General features: G+C 36.8%; 1 protein-coding gene across 1 annotated transcript; it reads left to right on the top strand.

The window, feature by feature from the left end:
- The first annotated feature begins 5,181 nt into the window (after positions 1–5,181).
- p2rx3b (purinergic receptor P2X, ligand-gated ion channel, 3b) lies at positions 5,182–12,849 on the top strand. The gene is made up of 12 exons (XM_035172711.2): positions 5,182–5,306; positions 5,826–5,961; positions 6,049–6,120; positions 6,905–6,974; positions 7,140–7,233; positions 7,526–7,603; positions 7,684–7,825; positions 9,169–9,305; positions 9,716–9,809; positions 10,484–10,549; positions 11,480–11,557; positions 12,724–12,849. The coding sequence occupies exons 1-12, from the start codon at positions 5,185–5,187 to the stop codon at positions 12,847–12,849; spliced, it is 1,215 nt and encodes a 404-aa protein (XP_035028602.1). The 5' UTR covers positions 5,182–5,184.
- Positions 12,850–14,723: the final 1,874 nt, after the last annotated feature.

Genomic DNA, 14,723 nt, shown 5'->3' with positions numbered 1-14,723 from the left:
CCTTATTGTCTTGATGACAAGTACTAAAACAGGAAAGGACAATTACACTTAATGTCACAGACACAATAGTATAGACTCTGGATAAATGTTCCGGCGCATTACTTACAAGTATCGTTCCCATTAGTTTGTGTGTACACGCTGACTGGAGATTATTACAGCGTGCCTGTATGGCGACGCTGATGCCGTCTCTCACACACACGGGCGCGCACAGACACACACACACACAGCTGTACGCTGGGCTCGCAACAAACAATTGGCGTCCACACCTGCTGCGCCCACGCTACACTTCCTCACAGGACCGGCAGTGCAGAGAGAGAGAGAGAGAGAGAGAGAGAGAGAGAGAGAGGGAGAGAGGGAGAGAGGGAGAGAGGCTACGGGGTCCCTAAACTTCGCCAACTCCCCTCATCCTATAGGCATCGCCGTCCTGTCAGGTTAATTAGAGCTGTGATTTTATATCTACAATGACATGTAAGCATAACTGGTAAAGTAACACTGCTAAAACTATCCTGTTTTAGCTAAAGCTTTTTATTAAGGATTGACCCCATTACATATAGGATAGATTAATTCCCATGTATACGACTTGTGAGCATTCAAAACTAAAGTAGTCCCATGTCTAGCTACTGTATATCTCTGTCTGTCTGTATGTGGATTGAACTGTTCGTCTTGTCGGCTTCACACTTTGCACGTGTATTGATAATGGCCAAGGGAGGTGCTGTACTGAGGTTGGTGCGATTTGGACACATTATACATCCAATATATTTACATTTTGAGGAAGACAACTAGCAGTCAGTGGGGGCGGGGCAGTGTGCCTTAAGTCTGTGGACCGGGTTGAACATGTCTTCTATGTCCAAGAATAAACTACAGTAGTGGTCGGTAACTGGGTCAACCAGCATTTAATTTGATGAAAAACATTGACGACAACATTTTTACTGTAGATAAACCGGGTAGGATGAACACAAAGTTTTTTAACATCACTCATAACCATAGAAAATGTTACAAAAAGCTCTAATAATAATAACACAATAATAATAATAATAATAATAATAATAACTTTATTTGTATAGCACTTATCTAAACAAGGTTACAAAGTCCTTCAAAAAATAAATAAATAAAATAATTATATATCAAACCCCTGCTTATCTTAATGTTACCATTCAGAATGTCTGCTGTGAAAAAGAGCATTATAGAATTGTCATCATGATGCCCTATGCATAAGTTTAATGCTCCACAATGAAGTTCAAGTTAAAACAATGTTCTCGTTATAGAGAGTTGATTTTAATTGAACCCATAATCCAAAACCCTTTGTAGATTTATCAGCTCAATTAGAGATTTAAACTGAAAAAGTCAAAGTAGTTTATCACAGTACAAACTTTTGACATTAGACCTGTAGATAAATTTACGTAATACAGGTCAAAAGAATTGGCGTTTGGATCCAGCGTTACTTAAAGATAAGGCTTTCTACAAACAGATGAAGGAACTTGTCTCTTTTTCCTTCAAATTGTATATTATCCACACATAAAGCATAAAGCACAAGCACTCCTTGAGCCTCAACCCAGAGAGAGCTGGGCTCTGCAGTGATGGATGAACACTTCACCACTTGAATCCATCAGACAGACAAAAGGAAACATTTTATGTGCTTTGTTTTTTATTTGGATTCCTATTAGCTTCCACAAAGTGGTTGAAGGGTCCAGATACAGGTTTAGTGACTGATCTTTGTGACTAATGCTGCAATCATATGATGTTCACAATAAAAATGATGGTGATCATGATCAACGTTAACCTAATGGTGGTGATAATGGGTGACAGGAAGCCAGAGGACAAAGCTGCCTCTCTCTCTTTCTCTGATTGCTTGAAAGTGTCCAAATCAATACAAATCCTTTTGACATGATCTGCTGCCTTCTCACATGGTATTTTCTTTTCTATATCCCCCTCATCCCTCCACCCTGCCAGATCACTTACCATATAGTCAAAGGCGTGTGTGTGTGTGTGTGTGTGTGTGTGTGTGTGTGTGTGTGTGTGTGTGTGTGTGTGTGTGTGTGTGTGTGTGCGTGTGCGTGTGCACATTCTGGAGTATGAACAAGTGGAAAGAAACACTTCTCTTTCTTTGTGGTGTTATATTCAAAATAGATTGTCAGTCAGTAGAGTGCATACCTCCACCAAGGCCAAAAGGTCTCCCAAAAGTCAATTAAGCTGCACAAAATTGCACACATTCATAGATCCGTATCATTTCTCTAAATATTCCTGATTTTTTTCATCGAGATCGATGCATTATTTCTTGGGAAATCAGTGAAAATGTCAAAGAATGCCCTTTCTCACAATGTTTAAGAAAGTAATACAAATACGGTAGTTTTTTTTGTAATCCTACGAACACTCAAAAATGATACAACAAACTATACACTGATCTTGCTTTAAATTTGGAAAAGCATTTTCAATTATATGCCTTTTGGAGATCAGTTCATATCCTACTCACTATTCACAGTAACAAAAAATCTGACCAGGGATGCCCAAACGTTTTCATGACATTGTCATTTTCTCTCACGTACTGTCTTTTTCCTCAATGTAGGGGTTAAGGTTGATATTGTGTGTATTATCTACTCATTGTTTTAATTTTGTTTTTTTTCATAGTGAAAAGAACACTTTGAGGACAGGGTGGGAAAACGATTAAACCAAGAAGGATACCAGCCGTTCTGAAAGCACACGAGGATGGAGTAGAGGCAGCATATATGTCTTGGTGCATGTATGTAGAAGGTGTATAATTGTACAAGTACAATAATAAAGTGCCCTTTCATGTGATATTGGTTTATGTCATTTGTAAATCCACCAATAAACATGCATAGCCATAAACAACCATTGAATAAAAAACTATTTTTGAAACTCAAGCATTTCCACCAACAACCATATTAATATTGAAGAAAACAACATATTTATCTCCCCTTATTTGAAAAATATCTCCAGCTAGAGATGAGTGCACTGTCAGAACATTGGCCTAGTGTGTGTGTGTGTGTTTGAGTGTGTCATGTGAGTGAACATAAGTTTTCAGTCAGACTGGCAACCCTGGGAACAACATAAACATGGCTTCCTGTTTGGCTTTTATTTTGTGCATTTGTGGGTGTGCGCATGCATGTGAGCGTGCATGTGTACATGTGTATGCACGTAAATATGCTATTTCCTCCTGTTTAACTGTTTTCTTTCATCCTTTCCACACCTCCACTCTTTTTCTCCATCCTTTTTTTAAACTGCTCATTCCCCGTTTCCTCCTTTCCCTTGATTGTCACTGCCCCCATCCGACCCTCTTATCCTCTTCAAAGAAGGAAAGAAGGAGAGAGAAAGATTATATAAATTGTATTTGACCACTTCCTCGTTCTCATCCAATGGAAGTTTATTATCGACTCATCATAAGTGACTGCTGTATAATGGAGACATTGGAGTGTAGATGGCATTAGATGGAAAACTGCTGGGATTGGATTATGATGAAACGCTATCTCCTGGACTGAATATGGTTTGTGGTGAGTATTTGAATGTAGAAAGTGATACATGAGGTTGTGGTCTGGCCCACTCCTGTGGTCCACCTTTTACATGATGCACATCATGCAATTGAATTCATAAAATATTCATCTTATAATAAATCGGCAAAACTGCATTTCTGGCTGTGTAAATGTCTTGAAGTCCTGAAATGATACTAATGGAATATTTAATATTTTCTTATGAAGGCTTTTAAGGGCTTCTGATGTGAGCGATGTTACCAAATGTCAACCAAATGTTAAAACAGCCAAGGGAACTGGAACCACTGTTAATTCATTATTATTATTATTTTTACCATATTGTTTTTATTGGAATGAGCTGAATGAACACAATTGTGTCTCAAAATTAAATGTCTCAATTCGTAGTATCTAAACTGAATGATACCCAAGGTGGGTAGAACCAGTTACTTATTATCCTCAAGTCTATATGATTTGTTTCCGACTGTCACTTCACTCAGAAAGATTTATAATAACTTACCTCTATCTTATGGCCAACAATTTGGAACTTCATCTCCCTCTAAGTAGATCAACAAAACCAAAAAGTAATACACGTTCACCTAAACACCCAAAGAAGGCTAAGCTATCACAGGGGAAAATTACTTCCAGAATTCAAAAATGGTCTCATTGTAACTTCTTGAACGCAGATGTCTTGTTTTCTTATTCAAAGTTTAATAAAAGAGGTTTTAAAGATATTTTTCTTCTAAACAAGGCTCTCTGTTTCTCCTCTTGCGAAAGTCACTTTGCTAATCTAAACCAAACATTTGCAGACCTATGTCGGATGCTGTCTCTGATATTAAACTGACTGAGTCAAATCATTTTCAAACATTCATTTTCATTACCTCCACTTTTATTAATTAATATTTGTTGCTTCCATCCTTCATACAATGTTGGGATATTTCCATCACAAGAATAGTGAATCCAGTGGGTCTTCATTTCCTCAGATGATGGGTGCAGTCAACAACATCTTCAAAATCTTTGCGTTAGTGATAAAACAACTTTGGTGGACAGCAGGAAAAGTTTATTAATTTGTCAGTGTATTATTATTATTACTATACATCATAAACAAACACGCAAATAATTAAAGTAAAACCAAATGTTGGTTGATGATTCGGAGACAGAAACATCTATCAATACAACATGTGTGACACCAGAATAGTAAATAAGTTAGTAAAACCTTTGGTAAAAACCATCTTCTGACTGTAAATCTAGAATTTAATGCACAAAAACATGGACCATGAACATAAATCAACATCCATGGTGCACTGAGCAGGAGGGAGGGGAACAATAGAGTCGAGAGAGAGAGAAAGAGAGCCGGACAGAGAGACAGAGAGAGAGAACTGAATTGACTTAACTCAATGAAGGCATTTCTCAGCCTTTCTTTTCTGTGTTGTCAAAGACTCCTGGACCGTTCCATGAAGAAGAGGAGTTACCCCTGGATATCTGGATACTGCTCTGACTGTTTCTTCACCAAAGAGTAACAACGACGTCAGCTCCATTTGGGCTGATTTGTATAATTTACAGACACCTATCGCCTTTTTTCACACTTTACTTAAAAAATACACACAGAGTGGGATTTATTTCTACAGAGTCATAGAAGTCACACCACATACAGGAAAAACACAAACACCCTTCTTGTTTCTACTGACATTCACACACTGCTAGGATGTGGTCTTGCAAAACAAACTTCTTCACCTATGAAACCACCAAGGCAGTGGTCGTGAAGAGCTGGACCATCGGCATCATCAACCGTGTCGTCCAACTTCTCATCATCAGTTACTTCATCGGGTGAGTGTTTCTCTTCATTCAGCTCTATTTTAAGGATCTTACTGTTTACTTTGCACTGAATTATTATTATTATTATTATTATTATTATTATTATTATTATTATTATTATTATTATTATTATTATTATCTATACAGCTTATCTTTTGAGGGTCACAGGGGAAAGAGCCACTCCCAAATATATATAGTATTATAACGTGTGTGTGTGTGTGTGTTTGTACTATATTTGTGAGGACCATTTTGAACATAGACCTTACAGAGTGAGGACATTTATGGAAAGTGAGGACATTTTGGCTGGTCCTCAATTTTTCAAAGGCGTGTTTGAGGGTTAAGACTTGCTTTTTAGGTAAGGGTGAGAATTAGGTTTAGGTTAGGGTTAGGGTAAGGTTTAGAGTTCGGCATTTAGTTGTGGGTTAGGGTTAAGATTAGGGCAAGGGGCTGGCAAATACACCATGCCTACGAGTGTCACTAAGTTAGAAGTACAACAATGTGTGTGTGTGTGTGTGTGTGTGTGTGTTTCAGGTGGGTCTTCGTCAATGAGAAGGCCTACCAGGTGAGAGACACAGCTATTGAATCATCAGTGATGACCAAAGTCAAAGGTTTTGGAATCTACAATAACAAGGTCATGGATGTTGCAGACTACGTCACTCCTACACAGGTACACGGAAACATCACAGTGATGGATGAATGGGTGTACTAGTGTACTTGCAATGAAGTGATGTGTTTTATATGTGTGTTTTTACAGGGAGCTTCAGTCTTCTGCATCATTACTAAACTGATTACTACTGAGAACCAAGTCCAGGGATACTGTCCTGAGGTCAGCTAGTGTCATATCATTACTGCAATACTATTACTAATGCTTTACTATTACAAATACTTCTATCATCACAGGTGAGATCAACTACTGACTACTGATGTACTGCATTTTTCCATTGCCCTTCACATTCACTGTTTTTCCTAATAGTGCTGTCAGACTGTTTTTACTATTACTTCTTTTACTGATTTGATATACAAGACAAGATTCTCAATAATTAATATAGACTTTATAAAAGCTTTGGATAACGGAACACAACGTATAGTGCTGGAGTTAAAATAACACTGTACCTGTACAGTTACATTACTTAAATGTAGGTAGATGTGAAGTGGAGGAATAAAGAGGTAAGAATTACAGATGATCTCACAAACAATTTATACAGTTGGTATATATTCCTTTATTACAGGGTATGTAGATGTAAATGACCTATAGAGCTATTATCGTTTCACGGAAGATAGATTTATGACCTGTGCATCACTTGATAAATCTGATGTGATTTTATTTCCAAATAACCTATTACCAACAAACAGGTCAATTGTATTGTTCCTTCTGACAGTTAACTGTGTATTGTTATCTGTAGTTACTGAGTGAGTTGTACAGTATAAATGAAAATGTGGAGGGAATTCTTAATTCTTACATCTACTTACAGGATAATCACAGAATATGCGGGATGCAATGTAAATCATTAGAGTACCCGTTTTCTTTCACATAATAAACAGTCATTTGTTCTGTCATTGATATAAAAATAATTATTAAAGCAGCTTTGTGTGTGTGTGTGTGTGTCCAGAGTGAGAAGAAGTATAATTGTACCCAGGACAGTGACTGCTCGAGAACTCCCAATAAACCAGGAAGTTATGGTGAGACCTTGATTCGCTTTTTCTTCTCATGTCAATTCTGCGACACAATATTTGATAAAAACTATTTTACAATTATTAATATTACAACACTTATTCATGTGTTAAATGAACAAATGCATTACCAGTGTTGTTTATTTGTTAAAACGTTTTCCTTTTCCTCCACAGGAATTCTTACAGGCAAATGTGTTCCTTTCAATGCCACTCTAAAAATGTGTCAGATAAAAGGATGGTGTCCTGCTGAGATCGACACCATCAAGACGTAAGACAACACTATGCCTGAGACAGGGAGCTTTGCTAATACTGTTAACTTCTAATGAACAATACTGACTACCCTGACCATTGAGAGGTATCACGGTTACAGACATACCTGTATCAGGGCAGTACATTCATTAAAACGGTCTCTGACCTACAATAATCTCTGTGCATGCATATAGTTTTAGTTGTATTTGAGCATATTTTGAAATATCTAAGATTTCTTCCTCTATCCCAGAGGTAAACTGACTTGTGTCTGTCTGTCTGTGCCTGCGTGCCTTTCTTTCCCCCTTTCTCAGAACGCCAATGATGGAAGTAGAGAATTTCACCATTTTCATTAAGAATAGCATCCGCTTCCCAACCTTCAACTATACAAAGTATGACAAATATGATTTCAGTTATGATGATACTTAGGTCTGACATGTCGACATGATAATACATATCTGTGTCTGTGCAGAGGGAACTTCCTTCCTACTATCACAGACGAATACATCCAAAAATGTAACTTTGACATGGTCAACAACACCTACTGCCCCATCTTCAGAGTGGGAGATGTGGTCCACTACGCGCAGCAGAACTTCACCAAACTGGCAAGAAAGGTAGAGTCAAAAGTACATTGTCAAGTCAATACAATCATTTTCTGTTCGCTCAGTGCTGAACATTACAGTATATATAGAAATTGAACATTATCCCTTTAGGCTGTGTCAGTGATGTTGTTTATATAGCCCAAATTAAGAAATTCCTGCGTGTAACCTAAAAACAGGTAGTGGAAGTACACAGGCTTTCCCTTGTTTCTTTTAATATATTTCTATGTTAGCTCTCTTTTCCCGATGCTGCCCTATGTAATTGGTGTGTGTCTGAGTTTTCTTGAGGGCTCAACAGAATATTTTTTCTTTTTGAAAGGTGTGCCATATGTTTAGGTACCGATAAAAAAAAGTATCTTCCCAGCTCCAAGTCCATGAATCCCATTTGTATAGTTTTGTTGTGATAGGAGTAAGTGTGATTCTCTGTGGAGCTAAAATGTCTCTCCACTCAGCTGGGCTCTATGTTTGCAGTCAAGGTGCATGGACCTTCAATTAAATCGATTCATTTACAGCCGTTCTTGTGAAGGGGAATAATGAAAGACAGGGTTATTTGGACAGTAAATATAAAATCAGAAGTCTCTTGGATGTTCAATGATTGGCAATGATTCACCAGAGTCGTGTTTTATTTAGAGTTGGCAACAAATCAACCACGTACAGAAATCTTTTCTTTTCCACACCTCTTATTGATACACCCTCCAAAGCAGTCTTTTCGCTGATAGCTTGGGTCACAGGTTTGATTTAAATAAAAATGTGAACGACCTTGTCTACATCCTTTTCTTGATCAAATGCAGAAGAGTAGCTGCCCTGTGACTGGTCATCCATCTCACATTTTCAACCATACCTTATTAAGAGGCATAATCCCAATTCATGAAAAAGTGCAAAAAAGTGGCAATGTCTCTGACCTTAACAACTGCCGTTCAATTTCCAAACTTCCTCTGTTGGCAAAAATCCTTGAATCTTTGGTCAATCTAAAAATATGGGTTCTGGTTTTCGCCCCGGTGACAGCACAATAACAGCTGCAGTTTTAGTCAATAAAAACATTGTCACCTCTCTAGATTACAAACAAGCCTGTGCTGCCCTCTTCATTGACCTGTCAAAAGCATTCGATACTGTTGATAAAATCATAAAATCATCCTCGACAAATTAAAATCCATAAGTTTAGACAATCTGATCATAAATCATTCAAAGAGTCCAACCAATTTAGGGTCTTTTTTGCTGTGTCATGAGAATACACAACCAGTACTGCCTTTCTCCCTAACATCTTATCCAGTGAAAACTAATCGCATATAAATATATTTCCAAAGAGACGTGGTTACAACACACTCATGCATGTACTCTCATTTTGAAACTTTTATCAGGGAGGCGTGATTGGAATAAAGATCGGATGGGTGTGTGATCTGGACAAATCAGACGATCAGTGTAACCCCTCATACTCCTTCACTCGACTTGATGCCATGTCAGAGAAGAATGCTGTCTCACCAGGCTACAATTTCAGGTACAGTACTGATCTACATTGTTGGACTGACATGTTTAAAATCAGAGAACTTGACAATGGCTGACCAGATTGCCATTAAATTCAACGCTGATATTCATGATCCTGAGGTGACAATTTCTAATCATCTTGGTAAACCCATGACATTTCCTTTAGAAATAAACTAACAGACTATTGTAGATTCATTTATTATTTTTGTTTGACGTCTTATATCTGTCTGTTTGTTATTAGCTTGAACCTTTTTTCATTATTTGCCCTCTTGATGCTGTCAAATGTGACATATAAATGATCACTTATGGTTATGATCCTTGTCTCTCTTATGTCAAATATGTACTTCTCAACAGGACACTGATATGTCAATTTAAAATTCATTCAGATTCATTTAAATTGTTGCGATGTGTCTGTGTTGACAGGTTTGCCAAGTATTACAAGATGGAGAATGGGACCGACTACCGCACTCTGGTGAAAGCCTATGCCATTAGGTTCGATGTCCTGGTCAATGGAAACGTGAGTGTGTCTCTTAGAATTTGATTGCATTGGGTGGTCAGCCACTCATTCCCAATTAATATAACAAGGTCCATTTAGGAATAAGTGATAAAATGAATACACTCATGTCTGAAGGGATTCAAGTTAAGTATGATTACTTGAATAACACAATGTACTATAAATAACGATGCAGGGATATGACTCTTTATGTAGTCCTTTTAACATCTCAAAATGGAAGCTATTCACTCCACTCTACCCTCTTTATAAACTTCTACATCTTTTTAAACATCTAATAAAAATGTCTTGCTGCATTACTAAAGGTCTCAAGCAGAATAATTTACTCTACATGCAATCCGGTAGCAGTATGGCTACTGCACTGGGACAATTTCAGGTCAAATAGAGTAGATTAATGCTATTTAATTATCAGACTAAATTTACATTTTCACATTGGGGGTTGTTTGTGTTGAATTTACATGTTCTCCCTGTTTTCATATGAGATTCCTTTGGGGGATCTGGGTTCCTTTAGTTCAATGATTTGAACGACTTTGCTGACAAAAAGAAACTTTCATTACTCAAAATTAAGACTTTAGAGATAGAAGAGATAGAAGAAGTAGGAATTGAATAAACAGAGAAGATTTCGTGTACTACTTCATTTGTTAAGTGTTAATGATACTACTGCTGTTCTTCATTTGTAGGCAGGGAAGTTCAACATGATCCCCACACTCATCAACATTGTGGCAGCCTTCACATCAGTGGGCGTGGTGAGGATTTACTTCGATACTAAGTGTAGAAGTTTATTATGTACCTGTAATTTTTCATTCAGTAATTTAATGTCCTTTTCCACAACTGTTTGATGAAAGCTGAAATTACTTTTATGTGACGGTGAGGAACCTTTTTTCCTATCAAGGCCCATTTGATTTTTGCTTATTGCCTATGATATTTCTGGCTACATCTAAACTCTCTAATGCCATGGCTGGAACTGTTTCTTTGGCCAGGAGTCAGATGTGTACTGGTAGTGATGGAGCTGGTTTTCCAGGTCTAAGTCTCGTGGCTTTACAACTGTCAGGTTGAAAAGAGCTGTTCACAGCAGAAATTTGTCCCAAAAAGAGAAGTTCACTTTTCATGTCCTGAAACTTCTTATCATTGCCTGATAGAGTATTGCAAACTCAGAAGTATATTTAGATGTTATATATTCATTCAGATGTCATAGGTATTCATTCTTGCATAGTGGGAAATGCACTGTTTTACGCAGTGCACAGTTTTACTTTGTCTTGTTCCAGCAGCTAAGCAGCAGCAACAAATGCTCCGTCACAAATTCTGCTTCTGAGTTCTTCTTTCAGCTTCTTACCTATTAGTTCACCACTCAGAAGGACATGTTAGCCTATTTTATGTTATTTTCTTACATTGCAGAATTTTTTTTTTCTGTGACGTGAATTGTTCTGTTTTTCGGAGTAGTTTATTTTAAAACTAGCCCGCAAGATAATGCTTTAAATTGTCTCACAGGTCGAATGCACCCTGGAGCCCTGAGGTTCCTCTCCCCTGCTCTTATGTCCTTATCTCTGATTTTAGATAGTATCTACGTTTTATACAGTATGAAAATTCCTCAGTAAAACTTTCCTGTGAACTGTGTTGTGTGTTTTGCCCTTGTTTTGATGAGCGCTATTTAAAATATTATTGCACTTTTTATGTAGGGAACAGTGCTGTGCGACATCATACTGCTGAACTTCCTTAAAGGAGCGGAGCAGTACAAAGCCAAGAAATTTGAAGAGGTAAAATACCTGATCTTAGGATGGTTTATCTATGTGTAATATATTAAATCTGACCTCATCAATCATACTGTTAAAGCTGCATGAATTAACCTTTTTCTCACTTGCAGGGATCAGAACATACTCTAAATAGAACATTGATAAATTATTACCATTTAAAGCTGATATGGTTTACTGTTAGACATGGGGCAACATTTTACAGTGCAGCTCTGGGCCAGAAAACCAAAACTATGAGCTAAAATAAGCTAATCTGTCTTGCACAACTAAGGAGGGTAGCAAAAACAAGTAACCCTCTGCAGGTTATAAATCTTATAACCATTATGCATATGAATGTATCAATAATACACCCATCAACTCAAAGATATCAACAGTTTATTAACAAAAAAAGCAGTATTGCTGGGGCAAATTATATATTTTGATTTGGTAAAAAATAAGTAGATCAATTGATGCAGTGAACAGACAGTAAATCTTTTTTAAAAAAAACTGAAATTGCACAGTTTTTTTATGGCCACAATCCTTCTATTCCTGACTAAGGAATTTTCACCCATATCATATAGGAACTCATATTTAAATGTAATATATGTGTTTGGTTAAACCCATAGACTGTATACAAAGTCATGAAACATGACACATGTTGGCTTCAGTTTTTTATAGCACAGGAAGTGTAAAGTATAGATAAATACATAGATGGATGTACTTTATTGATCCCAATTTTGGAAATGATTGTGTCACAGCAGCATGATAAGGGTATTGTACATAGAGCAAAGAACAAAAGACTAAATACAAAAAACGACAAAAGAGACAAGTGTGCAAAATTGCTGTAGTTGTTTGAAAATGCAGTAGTTGTTTGAAAATGCAGTAGTTGTTTGAAAGGTAAAGTTATGAACATGACTAAACAATTAAAATAAATATGAATATAATATGTGCAGTAAAATATGAATATGAATATAGTATGTGCAACAAAATTTATTTGGATGTGGGGATTTGTCATCCATCTTTGAACAGTCTCTCTCTCTCTCTCTCTCTCTGTCTCTCTCTCTCTTCTCTCTCTCTCTCTCTCTCTCTCTCTCTCCCTCTCTTTCTCTTTCTCTCTCTCTCTCTGTCTCTGTCTCTCTGTCTCTATTTCTCTCCATCCCTCTTCCTCTCTCTCTCTCCCTCATGTGCTGTAGGTGTCGGCCAGCCCGCTGGACTCCCAAAGAAACAGGCTTTCCCACTCGCAGCTTTCACTCAGACATAGCGAGGCCATCATGAGGTCCAGTGACTCAGGGGCGTTTTCTTTTGAACATTACAGCTAAATGGTCAGGGAGTAGTGAATTAAGGAAAACACATGTGGATTGGGTTTCCTAAAAAATGTCAATGTTCTACCTTATATCAATTTTACTCATTCAGGGCAGTTTGTATATTACACAGAATATCTGTATTAGCCACATATATGTTTCAATGTCTAAAACATCAGAGGACCTGTTGCAATGTTGTCCATACATTTAATTTCACACGTTTCAAAACAGTGGTTGGAATCAAAACAAATATTCTAAATCGATTCATTAATGTTTGCATGAGGACAAATTTTCAACCTGACATTGGCTCGGCATTTATTAAGCTGAAAAACCACATGTGTTCAATAATAAATTAGACCTGAAAAACATTTCCTGTTTGAAGTCTTCTTTTGTACGGTGTATTAAAACTGCTATAATGTAGACTTTGTAAGAGAGGACCTTAAATGTAGAAGACATGTGGCATGCATAGGCTTTATTTGATTAGCCCTCTTTATTAGCTCTTTGTGGGTTTCATTCTGAAGGAGTAACTTTATTTACACAGCACTTTTCAACAAAAAGTTCAGTAGTGCTGAACAACAAGAATAAAGCCACAACAGGGGGCTCTTTCGCTATATGTAGCCTACATATGTACTGTATGTGATTTTAGATCAGTAAATGACAAAAAACATTTGTAATGATTGGAAAACATTTTCAAATTGCTTAGCCTTTAATGTGTCGATACAGATTTTTTCAAATCACAAGCTCTAAGTCCTGTGTGGAGGTAATCAGGCAAAATAAATCAAAACAACTTTGTGTGTAATGTGTGTGTGTGCAGGAGCTAAAAATCAACAGTAGGTGGGCTGTGGACTGTGTTTGGCATTTGGAGTCCTGCCGAGAAATCATTAAGGGAAATCTTAACTTCAACTGTTCAACAGGTCATAATCAATTTATTTATGCAAAAAGGGTAGAAATCACAGCCCCCTTATATTCCATCGGTATCGCAACTTCTTAACATTTTTTCTAGAACTATGCTGACAGAGATTTAGGGCCACATTGAGCAAGGAAACTTGATAGAGTAAGGTCATAATACAATAAGAATAAAGTTGTAATTAAAAAGAAAGTCATACTATTACTAAAATAAAATCATAATTGATAAGAAATTTGTGATATTATAAGAATACATTTATAATTTAATGAGAAAAAAGCATAGGAAAAAAATCACAATATTATTCATGATATTCATCATCATAAAATTATGAGAAAAAATCATGGCAAATAACCAGACACGGCAACTTGTGCTCACCGGGGTTCCATAACTACATTGTCTCCAGACTTATAGCAACAAACTGTATTGTTCAGACAATAAATATAATAAATTTAAAAAATACAAATCACATTAGTGTAAAAAAATATTTGGCACACCAACCGTACCACAAGCTTCACGCAGTTAAAGGAATTCAGATAAAGATTACATAGATACTATCCACCCAATTAATTCTGTCACAATTTTAAGAAGATGTTTTCTCATTGTGCTCCTTTTGCAGACATATGAATATGTTTGAGCTCATTCAGGGAACTTTTGGGCAAAGATTTTGGGATGTAGAACCTAAAAACAATGACGTTAGTAACTTGTTGAAGTTGCTGGGTCTTTTGTTTAATAATATTCAAAGGTCTGTGGTCTGAAGTTTATTCCCCACAAAAATATTTTTTGTGTTGAACTCAAGATATTCTAAGAATCACTCTGTAAGGTGTTAAAAAACAAAAACCCTCTAAAGACATGCCTTATCTGGAAAACTCTTATTGACACACTGCCAGATGATTTAAGAGTTTTAACTAATGGTCTATGATTCTTTTTCTAAATTTATTAAAAAATATATTGTTACATCTGGCACATTGCTCCCTGCATTGTTGTG

Source organism: Hippoglossus stenolepis, chromosome 2 (assembly GCF_022539355.2).
Source record: "Hippoglossus stenolepis isolate QCI-W04-F060 chromosome 2, HSTE1.2, whole genome shotgun sequence".
NCBI classification, from domain to species: Eukaryota; Metazoa; Chordata; class Actinopteri; order Pleuronectiformes; family Pleuronectidae; genus Hippoglossus; species Hippoglossus stenolepis.
The sequence above is the reverse complement of the archived record's forward strand: the minus strand, read 5'-3'. Positions and strand labels throughout refer to the sequence as shown.

Bases quoted from the DNA above. Each gene is read 5' to 3' on its own strand.
- p2rx3b (XM_035172711.2), top strand. From the start codon at position 5,185: ATGTGGTCTTGCAAAACAAACTTCTTCACCTATGAAACCACCAAGGCA. The intron at 5,962-6,048 runs GTACACGGAAAC...GTGTTTTTACAG, and splicing joins ACTACGTCACTCCTACACAG to GGAGCTTCAGTCTTCTGCAT. The intron at 10,550-11,479 runs GTGAGGATTTAC...CTTTTTATGTAG, and splicing joins CCTTCACATCAGTGGGCGTG to GGAACAGTGCTGTGCGACAT.